We start from the raw sequence: 27,188 nt of genomic DNA, 5'->3' as shown, positions 1-27,188 counted from the left end.
TCCGACGACCGGTCAGCTCAATGTCAATCATTCCCGATATTATCCAATTATGTGTCGCCTGGTTGTTTCCCTCAATTGTGATTGGGCAAGTATTATTTATTTACATAAAGATGGGTGGGACATCAAGCCTTTGCTCCGGTCTTTTATTTTGATTGGATCAGCGTGACAGCTTCTCATTCGCTGATTCGCCAGAGTCCTTGCAGAAGTAAAACAGGAGGGTCCTATTAAGAGATGATTTCCGTTTTTATCGTAGTTGTCAGTCAGTGGCCATTGACGGGAGACCATCAGCGCAGGTATAAACCTTTTTTTAACATCTATATTTTAATGACATGTCTTCCTTACATGGTTAAGCTCTCGGTCGTGTGATTTCGCGAGACTTTTCTTTGAGCGCTGGTCAGACAGTGACGATGAAAAGCAGCTACCAGCTCCAGTGTGTCAATAACGGTAACGTTAGAGCTCCGCTAGATTCATGTTGTGGAGGTCAAAAACGAAAAACAAACAAACAAAAAGATGAAAACCGTATTTTGGTGGAACACTTCAGGTTATATTAAGTCAGAAGTTGCTTTATGTCCTTGTCCGTGATTGTGTTCCCAGTAAACCGCTGTCAGTAGCTTGAACAGCTAGCTAACAATCTCAGTGACAGCGTTAGCCATCAGAGATTATAGATGGGACAGGGAGCCTGGTGCCCTCTGCCCTGCATGGAGGAAAGATGTTTGATTTTACTATTCTCATCTTACAAAGAAATAGCACCACTGAATGTTTGTTCAGGTTTTACTTGTTTTTGTACTCGTGCGGGTTGGATATAAACAATGAGGCCTAACTGTTTATCTTATCTACTATCTCTTACTGTTTAGGGTTCATGCGGCTATGTGCTAGCTAACGGTTCACTGCTGCGACAAACTCCACTGTAATATAATGTGTCAAACTGCCTGTTTAAACGCCGTAATAGACAGAAAACACCATTATTTCTGTTCTTTTAAAAAGTGTTCCTCCCAAAGCCGGTGTGTTTACAACACAACCGATTTTCATGTCTTGGGGTTTACCAGGGGGTCAGTAAGCTAACGCCTCTAGTTGGTGTAAATTATGCCAAACTATTTTGGCTGGAGGGAAATATGAGCTGAAGTCATCAAGAGTTCACCTTGGTCACTACTTTGCTGCCGTTGTAGTAGGGCTTGTCCTGTACTTATTTTGTTCCCATTTGTGCAAACATGAAGACGTTTCTCTAGAGGTGTTAACCACCTGGGTCAAAGGTTCCAGATCAGATGTAGGTTTGTGCTTTCAGTAATACACAGGATAAGATGTTGTAATCCCTTGTGCCAAGATCCCAGGCAAAACACATTTAGAGGCCCTGTTCAACTAAGAGACCCTACCAAACCTATGGTCATGTGATATGACAATTAACCTATAATCTACATAAACTAAGTAAAAGCTGCTGGCTTGTAAGCCCATTAAGCAGCATACTTCAGACAGTGTAAAACATAAACTAACTAAACGCTGCTGGCTTGTATGGCCCGCTCTGGGTCAAAGGTTCCAGATCAGATGTAGGTTTGTGCTGAGAATAGCACAGACTTGATTCTCTGTCGTTATCTTCTTCTACTGTTTAATCATCAGGGCGTACATGGAGTTCAAAGTGACACATTTTTGCAACCAAACATCATTTCAATCTATACACAACATAAGGCCTTGTATTTCAACGTGTGTGTTGTTTTTATTGTGCATCTCATGGCTTGGAGTGTGTATTGTGTTAGGTGAAAACAGACATGGCCGTGTTAGTAGTCGGTCCAGGTCTGACCCAGGACAGTGGAGTCAACACACTAGTGTCATTGTTCGTAGAGGACAATGGGAGTCGGCCTGCACGGAGGGAGGCACTGCTAGGAGGCTGGAAGTGGGATACTGTGTTATCCCTGTGGGGCTGCGTGTCCATGCATTTCTTATAGCGTTATTACTACACACATGAGACAACAACAATGAGAGAGAATTTGATGCAAAGTGTCCTGTTTGGCAACAAGTTACCGTTAACTTAAAAAATAAAAAAAAATCTGGAATGATGAAAGCTTTGTTACAGAGACTGCTACACCACAGACAGAGTAAGAAATGGTTTATGCACAACAGTGTCATATATCAGTTCATTCAATAGTTTTTGTCTTTCACATGCAGCATTATGAGACAATAGTTTTAACTTTAATCGTTAAAGTGAAAACACACTGGTTACATACAAATAAATGTAGAAGAGTTAATAACAGGGACATTATTTGCTGTTAATGGCTATTGAATTAAAGATTTATTAGCTCTATTATGGCCTTGAAAGTGTGCGTGCTGTACGGCATCATCCTGTCCTGTCACTTGTTTATGGCTCACAGGCTTACTCCATGTAACACGACACTCCATCCTCAGCTTTTCACTTATTGAATTTCATCCAGACAGCAGTTCAACCCCCCTCTCCCAGTCACCAAGGGTATAGATTAAGCAGGAAATGCAGTGTATTAGACCAAAGCTGCAGCTGATGCTAGTCTGTGTTGTCATTTCAGATGCAGCTTACACAATATTGAGACACTGTTGGCACCATTCACAGATGTTTTGCAAGCATTAGTGGTTAATATTAGCACAATACATAGTCACTGTTATGTGTAAGTGGAGCTGAGTGTATTAATTGGTTAGAGGAGCAGTCGACTAACAGAAAAATAATTAACAGCTTCTAATTTGAGTAATTTTTCAGGAGGGAATTTCTGATATGGTTTGCAGCTTTTCTATGTTTTGTATCATAAGTGGAATTTCTTTGGGTTTTGAACTTTGAAATGGTTATACAAAACATTGTGTTTTAAGGTGGCACATTGAAAGTGGCTTTTCCTTCTTCATCAACATGCGGTCAAAGAGACTTTTTAGATGAAGGACATAAAACACAGAACAGATGGCTGTTTGTGTCCTAACACTATTGTAATGTCTTTTCATAGCCATGGGACGTTTGCTTTTTGTAGGCTTATTCATTCTAGTGCAGTAGCCTACTTTGTATGCCCTCCTCAAACGTAGAGCCTGTGTTGTTTTCCAGCTTCTTTTCCCTCCAGCTTCACTTTCTGCTGGAGCTGTCTGAGTAGGAGTGTGGGATCGGTTGACCTCAGTGAGATCAGCTAGAGTAGCTGTGTATTTGTGTACAGACAGTGAATGAAGCGTATTGTCCTTGCTGTAGCATATATGCCTTTGTCAGCTGAATCCGTTTGTACTGGCAGACGTGGGCAGTGAGGTGGTATGCAGCTGGCCTGGATGAACTTTAGGATTTATTGCTTCTGTTCAGCAGCTCAGTGTGTGTCTCCTTAGGTGGGTCAAACATTGCAGTGATATTATAGTATTTGAATGAGTGGATGAAAGGAAGAAATGGAAAACAAAACAAAAAATACAGTATTTTATTAAAACTGAAGAGATTTAGGCCACAGCTGCTCAGTTATGTTTTTTAAAAAAAAGATAATTTATCTCTCAGTTTTGCAGTAATGTGAGCACACACAAACTGACATGTAACCCCCCCCCCCCCCCCCCCCCCAAAAAAAAAAAAACATGTGGCACTAGATATTGCTTCCTTTTTTTTTAATCATATTGTGAAATGTCATGTCTGAATCACTAAGAGAAATGGCACCAATTCACTGGGACCTTAAGAAGATCATCTCTTTTTAGGGTGAATGGGGATGGCTGGATGGATAAAGGGGGGCAAGGGGTTACCATCTGGATAGGTTTTTATCTGTTCTTTAGAGAGCTTGCTGTGTCTGTTTGTGATAGAGACAAAAGCCTAACCCAGTGTCCTCGGTAATATGCTGTTGTAGGATGCAATAATTTGATCTCACCCTGTCTGTGGTGGATAGTTGAAGCGATTCTGAATGGGAGATTAAGTATGGTTGTTACAACCAGACTGTTGAGAGTACAGTTTATTCAGCAACATCCAAAATGCCTGTCCTGAGGCAATGCTCCCTCTCCTTTAAATATGTGAATCAGCTGAGATTGTTTTTGTGCTTGCCTCATAGCCACATGTTCACTCACGTAGACTCTCCTGAGTCATGTGAGTCGATGTTTGATGATGTTGGGTTCTAAAAAGTAAGGTGCCGTCTTTTGATGGATGTCTTACTATGGTTGCAGCTGTAAAGTGTTGCGTCATGTGCATGAATGAACATGATAAGATGTGCCATCACTTGATCTGTCTGTTGCACTGCAGACATTTCCACTTGTGTTAGCTGGAAATATCCAAGTGTTATTAAAAGTTTTGTACAGCTTGAAGTTGTTGAGTATGCATATCTGTCTTTGTTTCCAGTGGCTGTTGATGGATCATCCCTATGAAGAAACAGGGTTACAATGGGACAGAGTACCTCGGATCAAGAGGTCCCAGCAGACACCACTGCACAGGTTGGTTTTAATTTGCATATATATGCTGTATGAAGTCAAGTAGTAAAACCTAGGTGTTTAAGTAAGTGCAACACTGAATATGGGTGTGTTAAGTGTGCTGCAATATTTACAAATCCAACCTTATGTTTTGTTTTTTCAAAGAAATGCTTGTCTTAGCATACAGAGAGGAGTGGCATGAGGCACAGTGACCTGCCAGCAGATAGATGATAGCTTATAATAACCAGTTCCTCTCAGTGTTACATGTTTAGTAATATTACCACAACACACACAGGGCAGCTGTGGTTTAGTAGGTAGAGCAAGTTGCTCCCAGTGCATGGCACTGGTGTGTCAGTGTGTGTGTCTGAACAAGTGGGTAAATGTGACTGTAAAGTGCTTTTCTACTTCTTTGTACTCAAAGCACACTTGACAGCTAACTAGTAGCACAGGACTGTTTATAATAACCAAGCATGCGTTTAAGCCGGTATTAAGGTCAGCCATTCCCAGTATCAGTCATATGAATGTGGCTGGTAACCTCAGAGCTTCTTTTACAACTGAACATGACAGTTCAAACAGTCACAGGTCATAACAAACCCACAAAAAAGCAGATTTCCCAAAGTCATGGGGAATTGCTTCCCTTTTAAAATAAATTGGCTTGCCTAGAAGGAAGGCTGTGCTCTCTGTCTTTCCTTTTCAGCCAAACATTTCTTCTCATACATGCACAGACTGACAGAATACATGTTGTATGTTTGTGTCCCACTGAAGTGTACTGTGTGATTGCATGCTTCCTGGGCACTCACCATATGTCAGACACGCTGTCAATATCCCCTGTGTGGCTTGGCCAACCTTTTACTGCCAAATAACCCTTAGCTCCTCACGCAGTAATCAATAACTACTGATAATAGACATGCAGTCTCACTGGCTGACGGCCAGAGCACTAAGAACCAATTACTCTTGCTCTCAAACTACTGTATCTGATGGTTTGCTAACACATACACACACACACACACACACACACCACATTTGTGCACATACACACTCAGAGTAAAACAAACAAGCAACTTTGCACTCCGTGTTTTCATGAGTAAGAAGGTGCCCAGTTAGATGTTGCTAAACCTTTGTGATAAATGTTTTCTTAATCAAGCCAAAATAGAAATTGACTCTGCTAGGCTTTTTGTTGCTTGTGTGCGCAGTGGTATTACATCTGTCTATAGGGTCAGAAGTGTGATGCTCTGTGAGGTGCTATGTGTTTAATAATGTGAATGAGGTAAGGACATAAGTGAGGGAGATTTGATGTGAAGCTACTCATTTGCCCCCTACTCCCTCCTCCCCTTTTCCCATGCACTGATGGTCAGACATTCCTGCCTCCAGGGCAAATCCCTTATTCCCACATTCCAGTGCACTTCAACCGAAGCCGCTGGGTCCAGGCTCATATATCTATATTTAAATCTGAGGCAGTGAGGATGCTGGCTGTCGTACTGTTGTCAGTTTCACTTTAGAGTTTCTCTGCCATTCTCTTCACTTTAGGACGGGTTTAATAACCTCAAGGCATTTGTGGAGGAAGAACTACAGACAAGCATGGTGAGTGTGCTGTGAGGGTTCAAGGCATTTGTGATCACTGCATTCATTTGAATTCATCAAAACTGGCATGATTTCGTACGGTACTTTTTATGTCAGTATAATAAACTCTCCTCCTTGTTTGTTATTCAAGATGGTGGGGATGGTGATTGGTGCAGGCATCGCAATAGTCCTCATTGCCATCCTGATCTTCTTCATCTTACGGAGGATCCAGCTTCGAAGTCAGTCATTTCTGAGATTTTTGTGCTCTGGGCACACATGATTCTAGTCTTTAAATAATACTTGTGTGTGTTACTGTCTAAATTTGTCATTTATCTTGTTTCACAGACCTAGAAGCTCAGGAGGCGCCCAAATACCGCTTCCGCAAGAGGGACAAAGTCATGTTCTATGGGCGAAAGATAATGCGTAAAGTGAGTCTGTAGTTGAAAAATAATCATTCAAATGTCAGTATGCAAATAGCAGCAGGCTCACACACGTTAAATCCAGTATAGCACACAATGTAAGAATAATACTATGGGTATAATATTTAAACCCAACTGTTTCCCAACAGGTCTCCCTGTCTACCTCTTCCTTGGTGGGTACATCATCCTCCTCTCGGCCACGGCTAAAGAAGAAGCAGAAGATGCTCAACATTGCCAAAAAGTACTCTATTACTCTATGAAGCTCACTTTACCTCAGTGTTCTGGCATGCTAACAACTGGCAGGTCACACTCTTTTCATCTTTCTATCTCTCTCCTTTCTATCTTGCTTGTGTAGGATCCTGCGCTTTAAGAAGGAGGTACCCACCCTTCAGGCCAAGGAGCCTCCCCCCTCAGTGCTGGAGGCAGATCTTACCGAATTTGATGTGGCCAACTCACACCTCCCCTCTGAGGTGCTCTACATGCTCAAAAATGTCCGGTAGGTACTTACTAAGTTAAATACATTTCGTACAAGCAAACACAGACAGACATCATTAGCTGTCTAGTGATCATTTATGTTTACACACACCAGCTAAGCATATACCTTCCAACCTCTCTTTTGTCCCTCACTGCAGTGTGCTGGGTCACTTTGAGAAGCCGCTCTTCCTGGAGCTGTGCAAACACATGGTGTTTCTGCAGTTCCAACAAGGGGAGTATGTCTTCAGGCCAGGCCAGCCCGACAGCAGCATCTACGTGGTTCAGGATGGAAAGCTAGAATTGTGCCTTACTGGAACGGTATGCTGATTTTGTGCGCCTTTTTTTTTCCTGTTAACCTGTGAATTCCACACATTAAATAGTAGTTATTATGAGTTTTGTATGATCTAATGCTTATTGTGGTAAGAGTTTGATTCATTAGAACTCTGAAGGTTTTGGTTTTAACAACCAAAAAAACTGGGGGAATACAGCCTGCATCCATTTCCAGGATATTAGTGCAGACTTCACCTTCATCTTTGACTCAAGTTGTTATAAAATCTTATGAGCTTGATTTTTCTTCCAGGATGGCAAAGAAAGCGTGGTGAAGGAGGTATTCCCAGGAGACAGCGTCCACAGCCTCCTCAGTATTCTGGATGTCATCACAGTACGTCACACCCGCTTCCTGCCACATAAGCTGCGCGTGCCACACCTACGTGCACAAACGTCATTATTACGCTTCCTGCCTGACATCATTCACATTCATCAACTGACTCACTAAGAGGATTTTACTACCATAGACATGAGTCACACATCTTTGGTTGTAATTCTGTTTAAACCCAGAGTACATTGGGTTCAGATTGGTTGTAATAATATTAATTATTAATTTTGTTAAGCTGCATCACAACAGAATTACTAAAAGAAGAAACATTTCTATTTAGAGCTCCTGTAAATACACATATAGTCAGAAAATGTGAAGTATCCTGTGGGCTCTTTGTTTGCAGGGCCACCAGAAGCCTTACAGAACAGTGTCGGCACGGGCTGCAGAGGTTTCCACTGTTCTCCGTTTACCTGTAGAGGCCTTCTTATCTATATTTGAGAAGTACCCTGAGAGCCTAGTGCGAGTAGTGCAGGTGAGTTGTGTGTTTTTGTATTTCTGATGATTCCTTTCTTGTTTTATTTTAGCACGTAGTTACTGCGTACTCATAGACATCATGTTGTTTTTAAAGTCAGTTTACATCAAGTGACTCATTTCCTGTTTTATCTGTTCAGATTATCATGGTTCGTCTCCAAAGAGTAACAGTCCTAGCCCTGCACAACTATCTGGGGTTGACCAATGAGCTCTTCAGTCATGTGAGTTTATCACACACGAGCATACTTGAGTCAGCTTTGACAAATGAGCACGGTGCAATGTGGAAAGCTACTGCACCAGTATCGCAGCTCGTTCAGGAGTGTCGTAAACTTTGTGGCCTGCACCTCATACTCATACAGATTTATCAGGATTTTAATCACTATGTTAATGTTTTGTCTTTCTTTCCACTTTCCAAACACACACTTGGCACCTCACACACATCATGTATATACCACTTGTCCAATAGGAAATGCAGCCCTCACGTCTGCCTCCTCAGTCCCCCCACCTTACTCGCACGAGTCCTATCCGCCATGGCAAGCGTTTTGGCAGCCTGACCGTGACTGAGGAGCATCGGGAAGCTGCTGTTAAGGGTGAAGTTCCAGGTAAAGTATATCGTCAAGAAAAACAGGTTCTAAGGCTTAACATTATTTTTCTGCCAGTGCTATGTTTGTTTTTGGTTGAGTGATATATCCTGCAAGTTTGATTTGTACACAGGAGGAGAACAAGGCAAGGATCGAATAGTGCCAACTCTTAGTAGGACAATCTCCATGCCTGTGGACATTGCTGGTAAGGACATCTCTTGTGGACATTACATAGCAGTGATGTTCCTTGCTTTAGGCAATAACATGACTGTTTTTCCCTTTACCATGTGGAAAATGTTACTGTGTGGAAACATTCCTGAGATGTGTGAGAACAAATTGTGTGACCATGACACCACAAGTTTTAGCTTCCCCGAGTTATCCTGATGTTTTACACATCTATAGTGCACTACTGGGGTGTTTTCCACCCAGTAAAAACAAGAGCATTTTATTTAAACAATTTCTCCCTTCCAGTTTTCTTCTTTTGGACCAGTATGAACAGTTATTAACCTCAATATAGCTTCATGAAAGGCAATTATGGCTTTCAGAACTCTGTTAAAACTATGTGAACCATTTGCAAGTGATGGCATGTTAACACAGAGAGTTTCGTGTCTATAAAAACACAGATGGTGAGCTGTGATAGCCAGAAGGGAAGTCATGCATGGGGAGTTTAGTATGAGAAAATGAACTGAGGGCTCCGATTCAGCCATGTTCTGTGACTGAAAAGTTTCTGTTTCTTGTGACATTTGATTTCTGTTTCCAAACTGACTTTGGGTTATATAATAACTGTCACTGATGTGCCAATAACTGAACACAGATGTGATCACAGTCATAAACCAAACTAAAAGTAACTGGATATTTCCTGGCATTGTTTCTTACAGGAAAGCCCATTGTATATATGTTTGTCTTTTGTGTCAAACACATTTTCTTTGAAAGCAAAAGCCATCACTGGGTTATGACACATTTTAGTTTGAGGGCCTCTAAAATATGCAATACAATTAGCCTGCCCTGTTTGGACTAGGTAGCTATTCACTTGCTCTTTTCAAACATAATAATAATAAACATATGTTATGAGTATTATGTAACTGAGTAAAGAGTGCTTAAACGCTGGTTCAAGACTGAAGAATGATGTGTAAATGTTTTTTGCCCAGGTATACAGAAAGGTCTGAAATCAGATTTTGACATGGCGTATGAAAGAGGACGGATTTCTGTTTCCGCAGAAGAAGGCAACACTCCTCCCACCTATACTCGGGTCCGTACACTGCATCATCTTAAGAAATAAATGAGATAAGATTGACTTTATTGATTCCCAGAAAACAAAGATGAAGGTAAAACACAGGGTACAAATAACAAGAAAAAATGTGAATGTATACATGAAGTCCAGATGTTATGGTGCTATACAAAAAAGTTGTACATATTACTGATACAGTGCATGTTTGTTTGTAAATTCAAGTTTTCTGTTTGTAAGTCCTATTTTAGAATGACTGATTACATGTAATTACAGTCCGTATCTCAGGAACAGCGTGAGAGGAAGGTGACAGTAGATGAAGTTCCATCAGGGATCTACTTGTATCCAGAAGAGGAACCAATTGTGGATAATATTTTCACTCCTGTATCCAATCGATCCAGTGCCGCTCTGTTTGAGGAAGCTCAAAAAGAGATCCTGAAACTCATGAGGATTGAGGTTCGTTTTGCTTTGTTTTTCACACGTAGTATAGTTCTATTATTGTGCAAGCAAAGATAGATGTCAGCGCAAACAGACTGTGACCATAGGACAGAATTGTAATAGCTGCATTTTGTCATATATTATTGCAATTGACATTGATTAAAAAAAAAAAAAAAAAAACTTGTGGGGACAATCATCTAGGTTGTGGCATACTTTAATTTGATGCAGTATGTATTAAACCCTGCCTGTTCGCCTCTGACACATTATCTTTCAAAATATCATGTCAGTGAAACCAGTTCAAAGTACAATAGATAAAGTTTGACTACTTCAGGATTTTCCTCTGAAGCTGAACAAAGCAGACCTGTTCATCTACATTGTTCTTCTACTTTGCTTCAATGTTAATCTGTGCATGAGTTTATATTTCAGACTTTATTTTTTTGTCTCTGTTCTGATCCAGGATCCATCCTTGTTAAATGGGAGAGTCACTCTGCACCATGCAAAAGCTGGAGCTGTCTTAGCAAGACAGGGAGACCAGGTACTTTGCACCTTCTGGAATATATGCACCGATCAGCCACAATATTAAAACCACTGACAGGTGAAGTGAATAACATTGATCATCTTGTGGACCTGGCATTAGTGTGGATGATATGTACCAGACCAGGCACCCCCATCCCATAGCAATGACACTCCTTGATGGCAGCAGCCATCCCCAGCAGGATGCAGCCTGACACAGACACACACACAAGAACAGTTTAGGAACAACTAAAAAGAACATGAAAAAAACATCACAAGGTGTTGACCTGGCCTCCACATTCACTAGATCCCGAACTGATCAAGTATCTGTGGGATGATCCACAGAGGCCCCTCCCCTCAACCTGTAGGACCTAAAGGCCCCCACTAACAACATTCTGTTGTCAGACACCACAGGACACCCTCAGAAGGCCCATGTCCATTCTCTGATGAGTCACAACTGTTTTGGACGCACAAGGGAGACCTACACTATATTAGGAAGATGGTCATAATGTTTTACTTGGTCGGTGTAGTAACAGAATCATACTGACGAAAAAGTCCAATGTTTCAGATAACACAAAAAAAGATTTTGCACTGAATTCTGCTTCCTCTGTTTCTTCCCATTTTCACTTCTTAAGGATGTGAGTCTGCACTTTGTCCTGTCTGGCTGTCTACACGTCTACCAGCGGATGATCAACAAACAGGAAGCCGTCTGCTTGTTTGTGACCCACCCAGGAGAGATGGTGGGTCAGCTTGCTGTGCTCACTGGAGAGCCCCTTATTTTTACCATCAAGGCTGTACGAGATTGTACTTACCTGAAGATCTCAAAGTCAGATTTTTACGAGTGAGTTTATCATCTTTACTCTTGGAAAATATTTTTATGCAAATTATTCTTCCAGTCTTCACTTCTGATACATTAAAAAAAATCCTGTACATTCATCCAAAATATTAATTATCTTTGTTACTCTGCTGTGTGCTTCCTTCTTCAGGATAATGAGGGAACAGCCCAGTGTGGTGCTGAGTGCTGCTCACACAGTGGCCATCCGCATGTCTGCTTTTGTGAGGCAGATGGACTTTGCTATTGACTGGATGGCTGTAGAAGCTGGCAGAGCCCTCTATAGGTACTCTCAGCTTTGTCTTGGACAGACATATAAAGAAATACTTTATTGCATGTGCAAAACTATATTCAGTCCCATCACTGTTTCATCACTGTCTTGTTTATTGTCTCAGGCTATTGGCTTACAATTGATTTGTAATAGTTACAGTAAAATTTGTATTTTTTTTTCTTTTCACATCTTCAGACAGGACGACCAATCAGACTGCACCTATATCGTTCTGAACGGACGTCTGCGTTCAGTCATCCGCAAGGCGAATGGAAAGAAAGAGCTGGTTGGGGAATATGGTAGAGGAGACCTCATTGGTGTGGTGAGAACAAGGCTCTTTTCCTTCCAGTCACATTCTGCCTGTGTACTAAAAAAAACCTAGCCTGGATACCAGACTCTCTGACTTCGCAGAGAGTCTGGCCTAGCTCCATTGGCAAACGTTTATTTCCTGGTGGGAGGGCACAGTTTGAGGTTTAAAATCATCGGAGTTCCTTTAACCAATCACTAACGTTTGGTAATGACGTATGTTATGCGCCGGAGCCTTCAGGCTCTGCTGCCTCGTACTTCCGCTTTCAAGAAGGCAACAAGTAAACAAATTGCTACTCTACCATCCCCCATTGCAATTAAGGACGCGAAATTGGAATAAAAGTGCTGTAATGCCAGGAAGCATATCCACAACGGAGCGAATGGCTTTGAGTATATCCGTCTCCGTTCGTGTAAACATTTCAAACTCGGCGCGCAACTGAAACGTAATCGCTCTCAGACCCGCCCTCTGTTGGCTGATTGGTTCGCCAACCAGTTGGCCGGAGTAAACGTTAGCGGATCAAGCTATTCCAGACGGAGTACTGTAGGGAATACAAATGAGCGGAAGTACGTAGGCAGGCGGAGCCAGGCTAAAAAAAACCCACCCCAGCAACCAAAACAAGCTAAACATTATTAAATTAAAAATAACTGTTGGGGTTATTCTTGGGTATAGTGCAGTCTTTTTATTCAGAATTGTGTATTTAACACACCAGTCCACTTGCATTATACTGTATGACTTTACTAAAAAATAGTAGTTAAACAAACATGGTCTATAAGATATTTTTACAGTATTAGTGCCATGAACTGTTAATCACACTGTATGCTGCCATCACCCTTTTAATGTTTGGGCTAGTGGCTGCCATTGCTGGAGAGGGGCATTATGTTTTTGAGTTGTCTGTACATCATTACAGTCATATATCTGTCCAGCCCTTTCTTGTGAATATGATATATCAGGGATGTCTTGAGGGAATTTTCTTTCAATGTGGCAAATTTGTCCACTTGGACTCAAGAATAAAGTTATTCATATTCCAAAGATCAGTGTCACTTTGACTGCACAATTGTTAATCTTAATTCAAGAGTTTATACACTAATTATAAATTTCACACAAATGTCTAATGGTAAAGTGGCTGAGAGAGCTCAGCGTGCTGCACCCTAAGAAAACACGTGTAAACAGACAAGACACAAGCAAATAAAAAAAATGTCTTTGTAAATTTGACAACATGTGCTCCACACATACAATGACAATGCAAGTAGTGCAAACAACAATGGACTACCCCAAAACGTCAGAATGCATTTTTTAATATTATTAATGCTGTCAGTCTACAAATGAACTGTTTATTTCATCAGGTTATTTCAATTAATATTAATATAATAAGTGCTGCACGGTGGTGTTTAGCATTGACACCTCACAGGGAGTGAGGTTTGTAGTCAGACTTCCTCACACAGGAAGGAAGAAAAGTTATGAAGCTTTGAACAACAAGTGTCCCAACCAGGTTAATCACTCTGGGGTCCACTCCAAACATTTCTGGTGTTGTTTCCACTGCTTGCATCACATTTCTGTATGTGTAATGTCCTGTATTGCTGGTGTTGTCAGTATTTGCAGCACACATGTTGTGAAATTGATGAAGACATTTCTTACTTTGTGAGCGTGTGCTACTGCTATTGCGTGCTGTTTGCATGTGTTTTCTTAAGCTGCAGTGTGTTGAGCTCTCTTGCCAACCATATTAAGATAAAGTGATCATGTGTATGACATTTTATATGCAAAAATCAACTTCACTATCACACCATAATGTTCTGCAAAAGTTCATTAAATCCCTTCTCAGGGTTCAAGGCACTTACTGTATGAATCTAAATCAACACCGATGTAAACTGTAACTTCACTAGATACCAGAGGCATAGTTTTGAAAACTGTATCTTTTGAACTTTAGGTGGAGGCCTTGACCAGGCAGCCAAGAGCCACCACAGTCCACGCTGTGAGAGACACAGAGTTGGTGAAACTACCGGAGGGAACCCTCAACAACATCAAAAGACGATATCCACAGGTCAGTGACTGTGTTTTGAAAACTTGGTTAAAATGATGTGTACTTTTCTTATACTAAGGTTTAACGTCTGCGTTTAGGTGGTGACAAGGTTGATCCACTTATTGGGTCAGAAGATTCTGGGGAACCTGCAGCAGGGTCGTGGACCATTCTCAGGTAAGATGATTGGGATGAGTTTATCTGTGCACATACATACCTCCTCCCACTGTATTTCCATTCGCATGGTTTTTGTTTCCCAGGTTCAGCCTTTAGTCTGCCCGGTATGACAACAAGCGCTGATGTCACCAACCCTGCCAGCAACCTCTCCACTGTGGCTGTGCTGCCTGTATGTGACGAAGTCCCGATCAACGCGTTCAACCTGGAGCTCAGCCATGCCCTCAGTGCCATTGGTACAATCACTAATATTGTATTTGTCCAAAGCAACCATAGATTTTCTGTGCAATTGCTGGATTTCTGTGTAGTAGAAGTTTATTGTATTCCTACGTTTCACTGTGTCTTTTTTGATGTTTGAAGGGCCCACTCTGCTATTAACGAGTGACATAATAAGAGAACGTCTGGGTGCTTCTGCTTTGGACAGGTCAGTGTGATGATCAGATGATGCTGTTAGCCTTATCATTCACAAACAAACATCATAAACAAACTAAAGTCTGTTTTTCCCCGATAATTTCTACCTTATTTTCTCCCATTTAAGTTTGTATTGCTCACTATGATTTCCACTCACTAATCTCTCGGCCATTTATAGCACTGTTCCTTTTATATATAAATTGCCCTTTGTGGTTTGGATTCAACCCTGTCTCTTACCAGTCTTCTCAATTGCTCTCTGTGTCTGTGAATTAAATGACTTTCCACGTCCTCATTTTGGCTTTTTTTCCTCTGTCCATCAGTATCCATGAGTATCGTCTCTCCGGCTGGCTGGCCCAGCAGGAGGACATCAATCGGATTGTCCTGTACCAGACTGACAACAGCATGACCCCGTGGACTCAGCGCTGCATACGCCAGGCTGACTGCATTCTCATTGTTGGCCTTGGGGACCAGGAACCTGCGCTGGGAGAAGTATGTGTGCATGTGCATTTTTTATGTTTGGTTTTTACTGTTTGTTTGTTATTGTTGTTTGTCTGTCTTGATCACTATGACATGTGCTGCTGCCTTTCTTGGCCAGGTCACCCTTGTGAAAGAGGTCTTGATCTCAATGAGTTTTTTATCTGGTTAAATAAAGGTTATAATGTAATGTGTGCAGCTGAAGAGCTTGGAAGGGAATGTAATGGTAAACTTTCTTCCTACTCCTCTATATCCCCCAAGTTGGAGCAAATGCTGGAAAACACAGCAGTCCGGGCTCTGAAGCAGCTGGTCCTTCTGCACAGAGAGGACGGACCCGGCCCCTCCAGGACGGTCGAGTGGCTCAACATGCGTAGCTGGTGCTCTGGGCATCTGCACCTCAAGTGTCCCCGTAGGGTCTTCTCCAGACGCAGTCCCAGTAAACTGGTATGAAGCAAACGTTCATATGGTATGATATATTACAGCTTAGTTATTTTCCTGTTATATATAAGTCAGGATTTATTCCTATGTTTGTGCAGAGGGAGGTATATGAGAAGGTGTTTGAGAAAACTGCAGACAGACACAGTGACTTCTCTCGGCTGGCCCGAGTCCTGACTGGAAACAGCATCGCCCTTGTCCTGGGAGGAGGTGGAGCTAGGTGAGTGGAGTCGTTGGGAAGTGAGCCACAAAAATCTGTACAAATCCTTATCCTCAACTACTCTGCAGTTTACTGGTATGTCTCGTATTGCAGTGAATGATTGATTTCTGGTTGTAAAATACACCTACGCTATGCTCTAAATGTACAAAGTGGGGCGGCATTGGGAAACTTGTGTCCTTTTCTTCTATTTAAAATAAATTTTCCAAAAATTCTGATATTTGAAATGTACTTGTCCTGCTGTGCATCTTCCTGCTGGCAAACATATTTACTCTCTTTCATGCAGAGGCTGCTCACATGTGGGTGTGATAAAAGCTATGGAGGAAGCAGGAATTCCTATTGACATAGTGGGTGGGACCTCGATTGGCTCATTCATTGGTGCACTGTACGCTGAGGAGAGGAGTGCCGTTCGAACCAAACAGAGAGCCAGAGAGTGGTCTAAGGTCCAGTACACATGGATGTCTTTATCCAATACATTTTTAAAGTTTGCTCCTGAAATGAAAAGAAACATTGTACTTTACCCATAAGCCTTGAATTGAACCTTTTGAAAAGAGCATTCAAGATAAATGAAAACCTTATTTTTTCAGACAACAAAAAGCAAATAACAGTAAGTTTACCTCTGATATCTGCATCTTTTTTCAACAGGCAATGAATTCAGTGTTTAAAACAGTCCTGGACCTTACGTATCCCATCACCTCTATGTTCTCTGGCTCTGCCTTCAACACCAGCATTTATAAAGTGTTCCAAGACAAACAAGCTGAGGTGAGAGACTACAGTATATCCTGTTTCACTGTCATTTGGTTTCATTTGTTTATTTATAGCATTGTTTCTTTTATATACACAGAAAATGGCCTTTTGTTGTTTTTGTTTGAATAAAACCCTGTCTCCCAATCTTCTAAATTGCTGTCAGTGTCTGCAAATTACACTGACAGCAATTGAGAATGGGATACACTTCCGAGAGGCATGAGGGTTGTTTTTAAATCAGTCATTAGGATAATAATGATAGGGTTTATGCTGAAATACGTTCCGTTTCCCTAGGACCTGTGGCTGCCATACTTCAACGTCACCACTGACATCACAGCCTCAGCCATGCGTGTTCATCAGGATGGTGAGTAACAGCTGAGCTGACTGAAAGGGCAATGAACCCTTTATACTATTTATTTGTTTCCAGTTCTATAAACTAAATGTTTCAGACAAGCTTAAAATAGCCCTTTTAGATGTTACAGTACTGTCAGTACACTTGCTAGGATTATTTATTCGAAGTCATACATACACATAAATAATAATGCGAATAAACAATTTCTTAAATCTTCTCTACATTTAACACAACTTAATCCGATTGTTCTGACCCGAATGAAAGACAACTAATGCGTGAAATTGGCACTCAACGGTATGTTTGAAATATAATTCATGTCAAGTACAGCTCGCAGCATTAAGAAGTAAATGGCACTGTGACTAAATATATTATCATTAGGTAATGTGTCTGCATTTTGTTGCGCTCAGTCAGCCCTCAAAACTTACTTAATGCACTGCAGTGTTTCATATAGTTTATATTATAAGTCTATAAATATTACCAAAAGCAGTACAATAAACTTATAGAGGGACTGGACTGCATGTTCTCAGAATGACATTTTAAGGCGGGTATACTCCAAACTAAACTAACGTTGTTGGGCTCTTAAACTCCTCTTAGGCCAAATTTTAGTTACTACCACTAGAGGTGTTTACAGTAGTGTTCACACCAATGGGAGGTATACAAGTTTTAGTTCCTCCCAACAAAAATGTCAGCAGGCCTAGATGTGGCTGTTATTGCAGTCATCATATCGTTTTAGTTTACCTGCCAGTATTTTGTACATGCCAGTTTAAATCTTGTTTGGAGTATGCCACAACCAGAACTTTAGAAGACTATGTCTTTGTGTCAGTATTGTGTCAGTATTTGCTTAAAATCTGTCTTGTTTGACTTGAATAGAAATGCACCATCACTAACAGTAGCTGAAATAGAAGAAGTTTGTGGGTTTTCTGCAGAGAAACACTAAATGCTTGCATCTTGGCATGTGGATGAACTAACTGCTGCAGCAAAGCCTTTTCCTCTCTCAGTTTCATTGTCCCATCATCTTCTTTCTTTCTTTCTTTCTTTCTGTCTTTCTGTCTGTTTTTCTTTCTCTCTGTTTTCTTTGTTCCTGACTGTCTTTTATATGATGAATTGATAGAGCCGTAGCCTCTTCATCATTTTGTGTCCATCACATTTGTGCCTTAAGCTTTCGATTAAGTAGTAGACACTATAGATTCCTAATGTCAGGTGTTTCTGGACATAGAGAAATCACATCCCATTACTCAGTTACGCCCTAGATAAAGTAACCTTTGTAGTAGTTGACCCAGTAAATGCTGACTCCCCTCCCATGTCCATGTCAACAAGTAGGATCCAGAACACTTGCCTTTTCCCTCACTGCCATGTAATGACATGCCATGTTGCTGCTCTCATTCCATCACCTCATTCTGTGCTTTTGGTAGTTTTCTGTTTTCGCTTTTGTCCAACATTTCTATCTTGGTGCTATCCTGAGTATATTACTCTGACTCCAGTCACTTAAAGGGAAAAATAATTTAATTTTCTTAGCTGTAAGGTACAGAGTGTTATCAGTTTGTACTGGTTCCTTTGGTTTTATCTAGGTAGGTTTAGAACTTCTGTGAAATTACCTTCATATCTTCCATGTAAAACCTAATTGATCTGGCAGTTTCAGTTTTCTCCTTATTCTTCAGTTTGGGAGATGTAGTTAAAGACCCATTGGTCTTGTGATGCTTCTTCTCCCTTGCTTTCTCTCTCTTTCTCTCTCTCTGCTTGCCTTTCTCCCACCTTGCTTGAACAGTCTTGTATAATTGCCTAATACAATTTTTTTGTTTAATACTATTTTTTTTTAATATGCTTAACGAACACAACTCTACTTCACTGGTTGTCATTTACATCACCAGTTTCTTTTAATTTAAATGATACACTAGCCTAAAGTATATTGCTTTTTTTAGATTCCTCCTAGTGGACCCATATTTGATATCTTGTCATTATTCTGAACAAGGCGATGGTATTTCCTAGCCTTGATATTGGTTGCAGAGCAGGTCTGTATCATTCGTCTGTATAAAATTGGCCTCATATTAAAATTTACAGTGTTTAGATATAACCACAGGCGTAAGTAAGTTTTGTTGGGATTACGTTCCCGTTGCTGCTTGCATTCTTCTTCTCTATGTTGCAGGCATCTCCCTCCTTATTCTATAGTATTCTCCTCTGTTTCTCTCTCTTTCCTTCTCATTCTCTTTGTCCCATTTGTGACGCGGGGTCCGGCCCATATTTGATGTGATCCTCCTTCTCCATCTCATTTCCCGACAGGTTGCGTCTGGCGCTATGTTAGAGCCAGCGCCTCCTACACCCCCTATTTACCTCCCCTGTGCGACCCCAAGGATGGCCACTTGCTTGTGGATGGTTGCTATGTTAACAATGTCCCAGGTCAGATTTTAAACACCCGCTCACCAAAACCTCCCCCCTCCCTAAGTAGACAATCAACCACTTGGCTACCCTCCTTTCTTCAAAGTTGTCACTCGTAACTAACCCCACCTTGACCAGGTGGACATTGGGAGCCCATGGTTTGGAAGGAAAGACTAAATATCCATATATCTAAAGACACAATACACGATGCAATACAATACAATACAATTTGATACGATACTTTTCTCCTATTCCCTCTTCCATTAGCTTTATTATTCACCCACACAGCGCACCGTTTCTAGTTGGCCACTTTTGAATGTTACCTGCTGACCTTCACTTTCTTTCCTGGATGTGAGGTTGTCCCCATGCATGTTTGGACATCTATGGGTAATAGAGAGAGCTGCATGATCATCAGCCGTCTTCTGGCCCCTTATATTTGCAAAAACGTTCTCGTCTCCCATCTTGATGTGGGTTGCGGACACGTCTTCATTTGTCTTGCTTAACATTATGTACTTTCTACAAAAACACAGCCACCAATGTGAGTCAAACATCATTGGTTTGGATTCAGCTTGCTTTTTAGCTGGAGATTAGGGATAGAAAACAAACAGTACTGTATGTTTGGATCGAAGGAAAGCTGATAGCACAGAAGGTGGCACTTTTGCTTTACTGGAGGTAGTGCAGGGCTGCGCCATGTCGACATCACATTATTGCCGTGGATCACTGTGGTGGGCCTAAATAGGTCTGTCCTGTGGACTGGACTAAACTGCAAATTGTTTCCTGTCCTGCTTCTCTTTCATTTCAGTCATCTCTACCTACAGGAACATGTTCAGAATCTCCTACCCAGATCCTGTCCTTTCCCCTGGCTTTGCTTGCTTTTATGTGCATGCCAGTGTTAAATACAGTGAGCCCGTCTATATATTTGTCTTAAATATATGGCATGTATAACTTTTTATTTTGAATTATACGTGTTCTGGATCCTGCTGTTGCTCATTTTAGTCCCTTGTACAAACTTAATAAAGGCCTTTTTGGTTATGATCAAGGTAGTGAAAATCTATAGGAGGTTACTATATAATTCTGCCTCAACATTCACATATACTCCATGCGAAGTTGCACCTGTCGCTTTTCTCTGCGGTGCTTTTTATCCTTCCAACCCATGCAGTGCCCAGCCTGCTTCTCCCCCCTGCTGGCAACTGAGCTGTATTGCAGGATTGGGTAGGCTGGATGCTTCCCAGCCATGTTCACAGTGAAGATCTCCAAACATTGTCTCATCAGCGTCTGCCACTGCTCCTTCAACTGACGCATAGATGATTATTAATGAATATATTTCAGTATTTCTATGAATTTAGCAGGCATTTAGGAAATGGGAAATCCATATGATGACATGCAGCGGCACGTTGTTGGGACATAGTTTGGAGACTCACAAACAAACAACCTTTCTTCTCTGTAATGGTTGCCATTTACTTTTTTACCTGCTGCACAAGTCACACAAGATCTCTGTGCAAGGTAATGAGGTTTGCAGTGGTGTTCAACAGAGCCTTAAGGTGAGCAGAACTCAGTCCAAGCCTCTGCAGGGATCGGCTGCCTCCTTTTGTCCGACCTCCCTCTGGTGTTTGGATTGCGGTCTGTGTCGACACTAATATGAAACATATAGCGATCATTATTGAGATGTTATTCCCCCCCTTCCTCCTCCCTCCTTCCCTCCCTGGTGTGCCAGGCTCTCTGTGGCGCTATGTACGGGCGAGCATGACCCTCTCGGGGTACCTGCCGCCCCTCTGCGACCCCAAAGATGGCAACTTGCTAATGGATGGTGGCTACATCAACAACCTGCCAGGCAAGTACAGGTGGTAACCCCTACCCCGCCCTGCCCCAACCCCCTCCCCACCACCACCACCAACATACTGTACAGTCCAATCAATCAATCTCCACCCACTCCTGTCTCCCAGAGGATGGGGAGGATGGAGGGATGGATGGGGATGCATTGTATGGGGGTTTATAATTGATAATATTTAGAGGTCAGGTAAGTAGATGTGGGTGTAATGCTAATGGAGGGAAGTCTTGTGGTGGTGCTGACTTTTCCCCATCTGTGTATCCTGCCTACTTGGATTACCAATTAATCCCTCTCATTAGACTGATCAGTTAACAAAACTGAAAAACTAAATTAAAAATATAATCAAACTCTGAAATATTCTTCTTGACCAGATGGGGAAAACTCAGCATTTAGAGTTACTGTGTATTGTATAAAATGACAAGATTATTGAACAGTGGGACTGTATTTGTTTATCAAACAGCCTGGTGTCAGATAGATATAGAATTTGGGGGTTCTCAAAATTACAACATTTTGATTGAGAAACAGTATTGCTCCTGCCGTTAAAACAAGAGATTGATTCTGCATTTTAATGACTCAAGACACCAGTCTGTTTGGAGTTGATGCTCTGATTCCTCTTACGTTGAAAATAAGCTTTTGTTGCTGGGCTGGGTGATTATTTTTGATCAACTTGCAGTGGAATAATACTTTTTAATCATGATTGAAGTTTACGGTTTACATGTATAAATAAGTCCATGTAAAGCACAACAATGAAACACTATTAGCCTGACACTCAAATTTGGCATATTATCCTTTTTCACACTGTGATACTGATTTCAAGCATATCACCCATCCCCACATTTCTTTATTTTAGAATCAACACTGGGCTTTGTTTCAACCAGAGGAAAAAGGAGTAGTGGGTGTTAAGACTCAGACGAAGGGACAGTTTTTTGTCTGCGGACCATTTAAATCATTATTTGAAAGAATTTAAAACTTCATCAGAACAAATGTACATATTCTTGTTGTGTTCACACAAAATGAAACTAAAGACGTGCAGATTTTAGAATTCATTATGGTGCGCGGAAGAAAACTTCCCTGAGTCTTTATATCTGTGCAGTTGTGATAAAGAATATATTGTGTACTGGTGAAATACAGCTATATTTCACAAAGCTCTAGACATTATGCAAAACTATTTGGTATGGAAATTATGTCTCACTGTGTCCCAAGTGATACTCTTTTCTGAGTTTTGTGAAATATGGTGCTCCCTGGGCCCAAAGTTTGATCCAGCTAAAGGAAGCCTTGTAAAATCAACATCCTTTATTTCTGAGTTTTATTACTCTTCCTTTTCCCCACAGAGTCTGTGCTCAATCAGCTGCTTTTATAGTTGTTCTTGGCCCTCTGGATCAGTGCTTCAGGCTCGCGGGATGACTTCCTGTTTCTGTCTTTGAATAGGCTCAGCACCACAAAAATACTTTTCACAATAACAAGTCAATGAGAAAGGTTATGGCTTTAGGCCCTTTGCTCGTTGGTCAGGAAAGTCTTTTATAAATTGCAGTTTTATATGTCACTAATTAGATATAAATACAACATCATTTGTCAAACAGCATAAAAAGCTAATTTTCTTGTGGTGTAAATCTGTTGGAAAAAAAGATGTTTTGGAAAATGAGATTATCCTGAAACAAACTTGGTAACACGGGATTAATTGTTTTACCATCTCTGCTGCTGGACTTTGTCGTGGTATGTTTGTACGTCTGTGCGATCGCGTCCATACGTGTGAAAACTGGTGGACTGATCCATCAAACAGCGGACATTGCAAGGAACATGGGTGCCAGGACAGTCATTGCCATCGACGTGGGAAGTCAAGATGAGACTGACCTCTGTAACTATGGTGACTGCCTGTCCGGCTGGTGGTTGCTGTGGAAACGGATCAATCCATGGGCAGAGAAAGTAAAGGTACAGTATGGGTTGGAAGCTATTGATGACGCGGCAACTTAAAATATGGAATTTGAGTTTTTGAAATGTCTGATCAATATGTAGCATCAAGGATGTGATGCCCACCCTTCTCATTCCGCAGGTACCAGACATGGCAGAGATCCAATCACGGTTGGCCTACGTGTCTTGTGTGCGGCAGTTAGAGGTGGTGAAGAAGAGTGCCTACTGTGAGTACATCAGACCACCAATTGACCGCTTCAAGACCATGGACTTTGGAAAATTTGACGAGATCTATGTGAGTTACCTCCTGAATGTGGCCTGTTTCAGTTTCTTGGGAATAGGTTGCTTTTGTGAACATAGAATCATTATATTATTCACCACCAGGTGCCTGCATGAATGGCACAAATCTGCTTGCCTTGTAACAGTTAAGAGAAAAGGTGAAATAACTACACACGTGATAACTTTTTACAGGACTGTAATCCTATCCTGTCTCATAGTTTGATTAGATTTTTTTGCAGCCTTTAGATTCCTGTATCTACTTTAATACTCGGATACCTAAATAAAACACAGTTATAATGTATTCGGATCTTATTCCACTTTGAGGTGCAAGATTTAGGTGTGTTTCAGCTTTGTAGCTCCCTGATCACTTGTCTGGTCAAGTTGTTTCAACATAACCAGGAAATATGTTTCAAAATTAAAGACTGTTAAAATGCCACCAGCTTCTAAATAAATAAAATTTAAAAAAACAGGATTCGTCATGCTTAGAGTTACAGTCACAGTTGGAAGGATTTACTCTTAACATGCATCTACTTCATTTACAAAAAACCTTATGCCTAAGCATCTTTGTATTTCAGGATGTGGGCTTCCAGCACGGCAAGTTAGTGTTCACTGGCTGGGCTCGGGGTGACATTATCGAGAACATGCTGAAGGACCACCGTTCAGCTGACTACAACGACAGCAAGAGAACCGATGTGAGAAGACACAAACATAGACCACAATCAAAGTCAATATTTCAGTTTGTTGTAATAATATTAATAATAATAACATCTTGTCTGTTAGTCCTGCACGTGTCCAGGAGCCGACTTCACTGACCTTGCGGAGATTGTATCCAGGATAGAGCCCGTCCAAAGCTACGTAGCTGCAGAAGGTGAAGGTTTTTTTTTTTTTTACTATAAAGCGAGAATTACTTGTATTATGGCTTTTTTCCTCAATTCAAGTAAAAATTAAGTTTTAAGACGGTTTGAGCATGTTACAAGTCCTTGTTACAGCAGCTCAGTGTCAACTCAGTTTGATCAGATGTAGTCATTGTATAAAATAAGGGTCTGTATTTGTCACCTGCTGCTTTTTGTTGAAATACAGTAAGAGCTATTTTATGGGTGCCACTTAACCCGGGTGGGTCAGTCTCTTGATAAATTCTTCCTTCTAAATCTTCCTCACAGGAGAGGAGTCAGACTGTCTGACAGAATACGAGGAAGACGGTATGGACACAGTGAGAGAGGAAGAAGGGGAGGAAGAGGAGTATGAAGCAGAGGACCCTGAAGACCACTCCCCTGGAGAGTGGGGGCAGAATGGAGTCTTTCAGACTGTAAGTACACGCAAAAATGATTATATATATATATAACTGAAAACACACCAACTAAACCGAACCGTGTATTATCATGTATGTCCATTTAACCTACAGATTTCATGACTAGACCAAAACCAAGAGCAGATTAATCCTAAGAAGTAATGCCCGTGAATCTAAAGCCTAATTTAACTTATTTCACTCTTCTATAGAACCCTGTTCTAATGAATGAACTCGTAACTATTGCCACTTTCAAAAGGAAAAAGGATTTGTTTAGCATTCAAACTGTAACACGGACCATAAGTTGTGAGAACATGGGACCAAGTGACTTAATGTACGAAATATAAAGGCATAAAAAAATTAATGAAGCAATTGTGCATAGCGTTATTTTATATTGTATTTATTTTACTAATACAGTGTTTTTTTTGTAGTTAGATTGTGTATGTAACTAAATTGCAATACATTAACTTAGTATTTACGTCCCTCATTTGTGAAGTGTTGTAGTGAACGCATTAACATGACCCCATTTGAAGGTGGCACATGCCTCTCTGATGCATTCACTGACATGGTACATCATTGGCATGAACACACAACTTTATTATTTATCTATTTAACTGCGTCTGAAAACTGTCCCCAAAAATCCTCCTTTGTGTAGATGATCTTAAGAAATTACTTTGTTATTATTATTATGTTAAACTCCAACTATGTCCTCGAACAGTTTTTACAGATACACAAATTTTGTTTGACACAGTGAGCAGAATGCTCAACTCTGGGAATTCAGAAGGCGTTCCTGGTTAAAATCTAATAATATGTATCACTAACCACAAATGTCTGGTTTCTTTGGGTGCACAGCTCTCTAAAGGGAGTTTCTCGTTGCCACCGTCGCCTTCAGGTTTGCTCTGGGGGTTTCAGGTCAGATTTCAGACTGGATTTTGTAAAGCGTCGTGAGACAAATTGTGTTGTTATTGACGCTATGTAAATAAAATTGAATTGAATAGAAATTTATTGAGACCAATTAAATTTTAAATATAAACCCTGGAAACCCTCAGACTTAAGCTGTACCCAACACTTAAAACAACAGTCTTCTTCTGTGCAGGATGAGGAGAAATCTGTGAGGCAACGCAGGAAACTTGCCAGTGACTCCAACACCTCTGAAGTCTCAGACTGCTGACAGAGGTCCACAGAAAAGGAGGAGGACAAGACCAAGGGCCAAGTTATGGATCCGCAAACTGTCGGAGCTTCTAAAACCTTGAAACACTGTTTTGTTTTATTTTATTTTTTTCGGGAGGGGACCCACTTTGCATCCTCTGAGCTGTTTGCATCATGTGACTTCCTTCTTATATATGTGGTCAGAGAAGAGGCTTTACCCCATCCGGTTTTCTTTTTGCCACTGACACGTCAAACAAACCCACTGGGAGAATTCACAACGAACAACTGAACTTCCAATTCAACAATTCTAATCACCTGCATGTCCCATCTGTGTCGCTTGAGTCTTTATGTACGTCTTCAATGTCGGTATACAGATTCCCTGCACTCCGTGTTCAGACGAATGTGTTTATTTTACCTTTGTGCTAGGATGATGGTTTAATACAGATGTCCAGAGTTGTGAACAGTTTAACAAGAAGCAGGACACTAAAAAGCCAAGTAACGAACACAAACTGAATTGTAGTTACTAACAGCGATCTATGTTTGGCATAGATTTCAGGCAGGGGATGCTGTAAGAAGAATGGATGTTTGTGTGAACACTTAAGAGGACCAGTGTTAGGACACAGGACAAGGACAGATTAATGTAAACTGTTGAAAGAGAAAGACGAGTACATGAGCGCTGTAGAAAGTTGAAATGCGGTTTTCGGAAAATATCAAGATGAAAGTGTGTTATGTTAATTTAACTTATTTATAATTCATGCACAGTAGAAGAGAGTTGACATGATGCCCTGTAGATTTACGAAGGGAACAGATGATGTAAAGAATCTGTAATGGAAACTGGGAGTGAATGAGATGATTTCAGTGAGTGGATGACATTTTGTCTGTGTGCTTGAAACTTTGTGTCTCAGTATTTTTTTTGGTTTTGTTTGAGATGACGCCAGACAAAGACGATGCCTTTTCAACCAGGGTTCAACCCGTTCAGAGTGAAGCGAACATTTGATCGATACTACACAACAGACGAGTGCGTGTCTGACTATGCTTGCACAAGGTCTCACACTCACACAGTGCTCAGGGTTCCTGCGTTTAACTACGATGTTGTACATGAGAGTGTGTTGCGGACTGTGAGTTATGATCATCTCCAACGCCATGCCAACAAGTTATTGTGCAAAAAAAGAAGAAACTATTTTGACATGAATAATACGCAGAAATCTGGGCTGAAATTCACCTCGTATAATTCATGTGGACCTCTTGTAGAAACTGTAACAAGATTATATTATAACATACGCAATGTTAATGTTCATATATGTATATGAAGGGGAAATTTTTATGTTGATGCTTTGCTGCAAAATAAGGGAATTAACACCTAAACAAAAACACTTTAACATTAATCCTGTTAGGGGCAGATGCCAGACTTGTTTTTTTGTATTTTTATTTATACATGTTAAC

The 27,188-nt window shown here is 40.9% G+C and overlaps 1 protein-coding gene across 5 annotated transcripts; it reads left to right on the top strand.

The window, feature by feature from the left end:
* The first annotated feature begins 269 nt into the window (after positions 1 to 269).
* Positions 270 to 27,188, top strand: pnpla6 (patatin-like phospholipase domain containing 6). 5 transcript variants are annotated; one of them, XM_084559359.1, is made up of 36 exons: positions 270 to 293; positions 4,292 to 4,383; positions 5,887 to 5,940; positions 6,071 to 6,158; positions 6,265 to 6,347; positions 6,488 to 6,579; positions 6,694 to 6,834; positions 6,971 to 7,130; positions 7,393 to 7,473; positions 7,811 to 7,939; positions 8,079 to 8,159; positions 8,405 to 8,540; positions 8,653 to 8,724; positions 9,668 to 9,768; positions 10,021 to 10,200; positions 10,640 to 10,717; positions 11,331 to 11,536; positions 11,682 to 11,813; positions 11,994 to 12,117; positions 14,027 to 14,140; positions 14,218 to 14,293; positions 14,377 to 14,526; positions 14,651 to 14,714; positions 15,022 to 15,190; positions 15,437 to 15,619; positions 15,712 to 15,830; positions 16,114 to 16,270; positions 16,473 to 16,589; positions 16,866 to 16,935; positions 21,011 to 21,127; positions 22,905 to 23,053; positions 23,175 to 23,327; positions 23,887 to 24,003; positions 24,092 to 24,179; positions 24,472 to 24,617; positions 25,693 to 27,188. In XM_084559359.1, exons 2-36 carry the CDS (start codon positions 4,333 to 4,335, stop codon positions 25,765 to 25,767), a joined length of 4,053 nt encoding a protein of 1,350 aa, XP_084415485.1. In that variant the 5' UTR covers positions 270 to 293; positions 4,292 to 4,332; the 3' UTR covers positions 25,768 to 27,188. The 5 variants fall into 5 exon arrangements, with proteins under 5 accessions (XP_084415485.1, XP_084415483.1, XP_084415484.1 ...); XM_084559357.1 differs by having other exon boundaries at positions 25,678 to 27,188; XM_084559358.1 differs by lacking the exon at positions 21,011 to 21,127 and adding an exon at positions 19,201 to 19,317 and having other exon boundaries at positions 25,678 to 27,188.

The sequence above is a fragment of the Chelon labrosus genome (genome assembly GCF_963514085.1).
Source record: "Chelon labrosus genome assembly, chromosome: 2".
NCBI lineage: Eukaryota > Metazoa > Chordata > Actinopteri > Mugiliformes > Mugilidae > Chelon > Chelon labrosus.
Note: the sequence above shows the minus strand (reverse complement) of the source record. Positions and strands in the feature narration are given on the sequence as shown.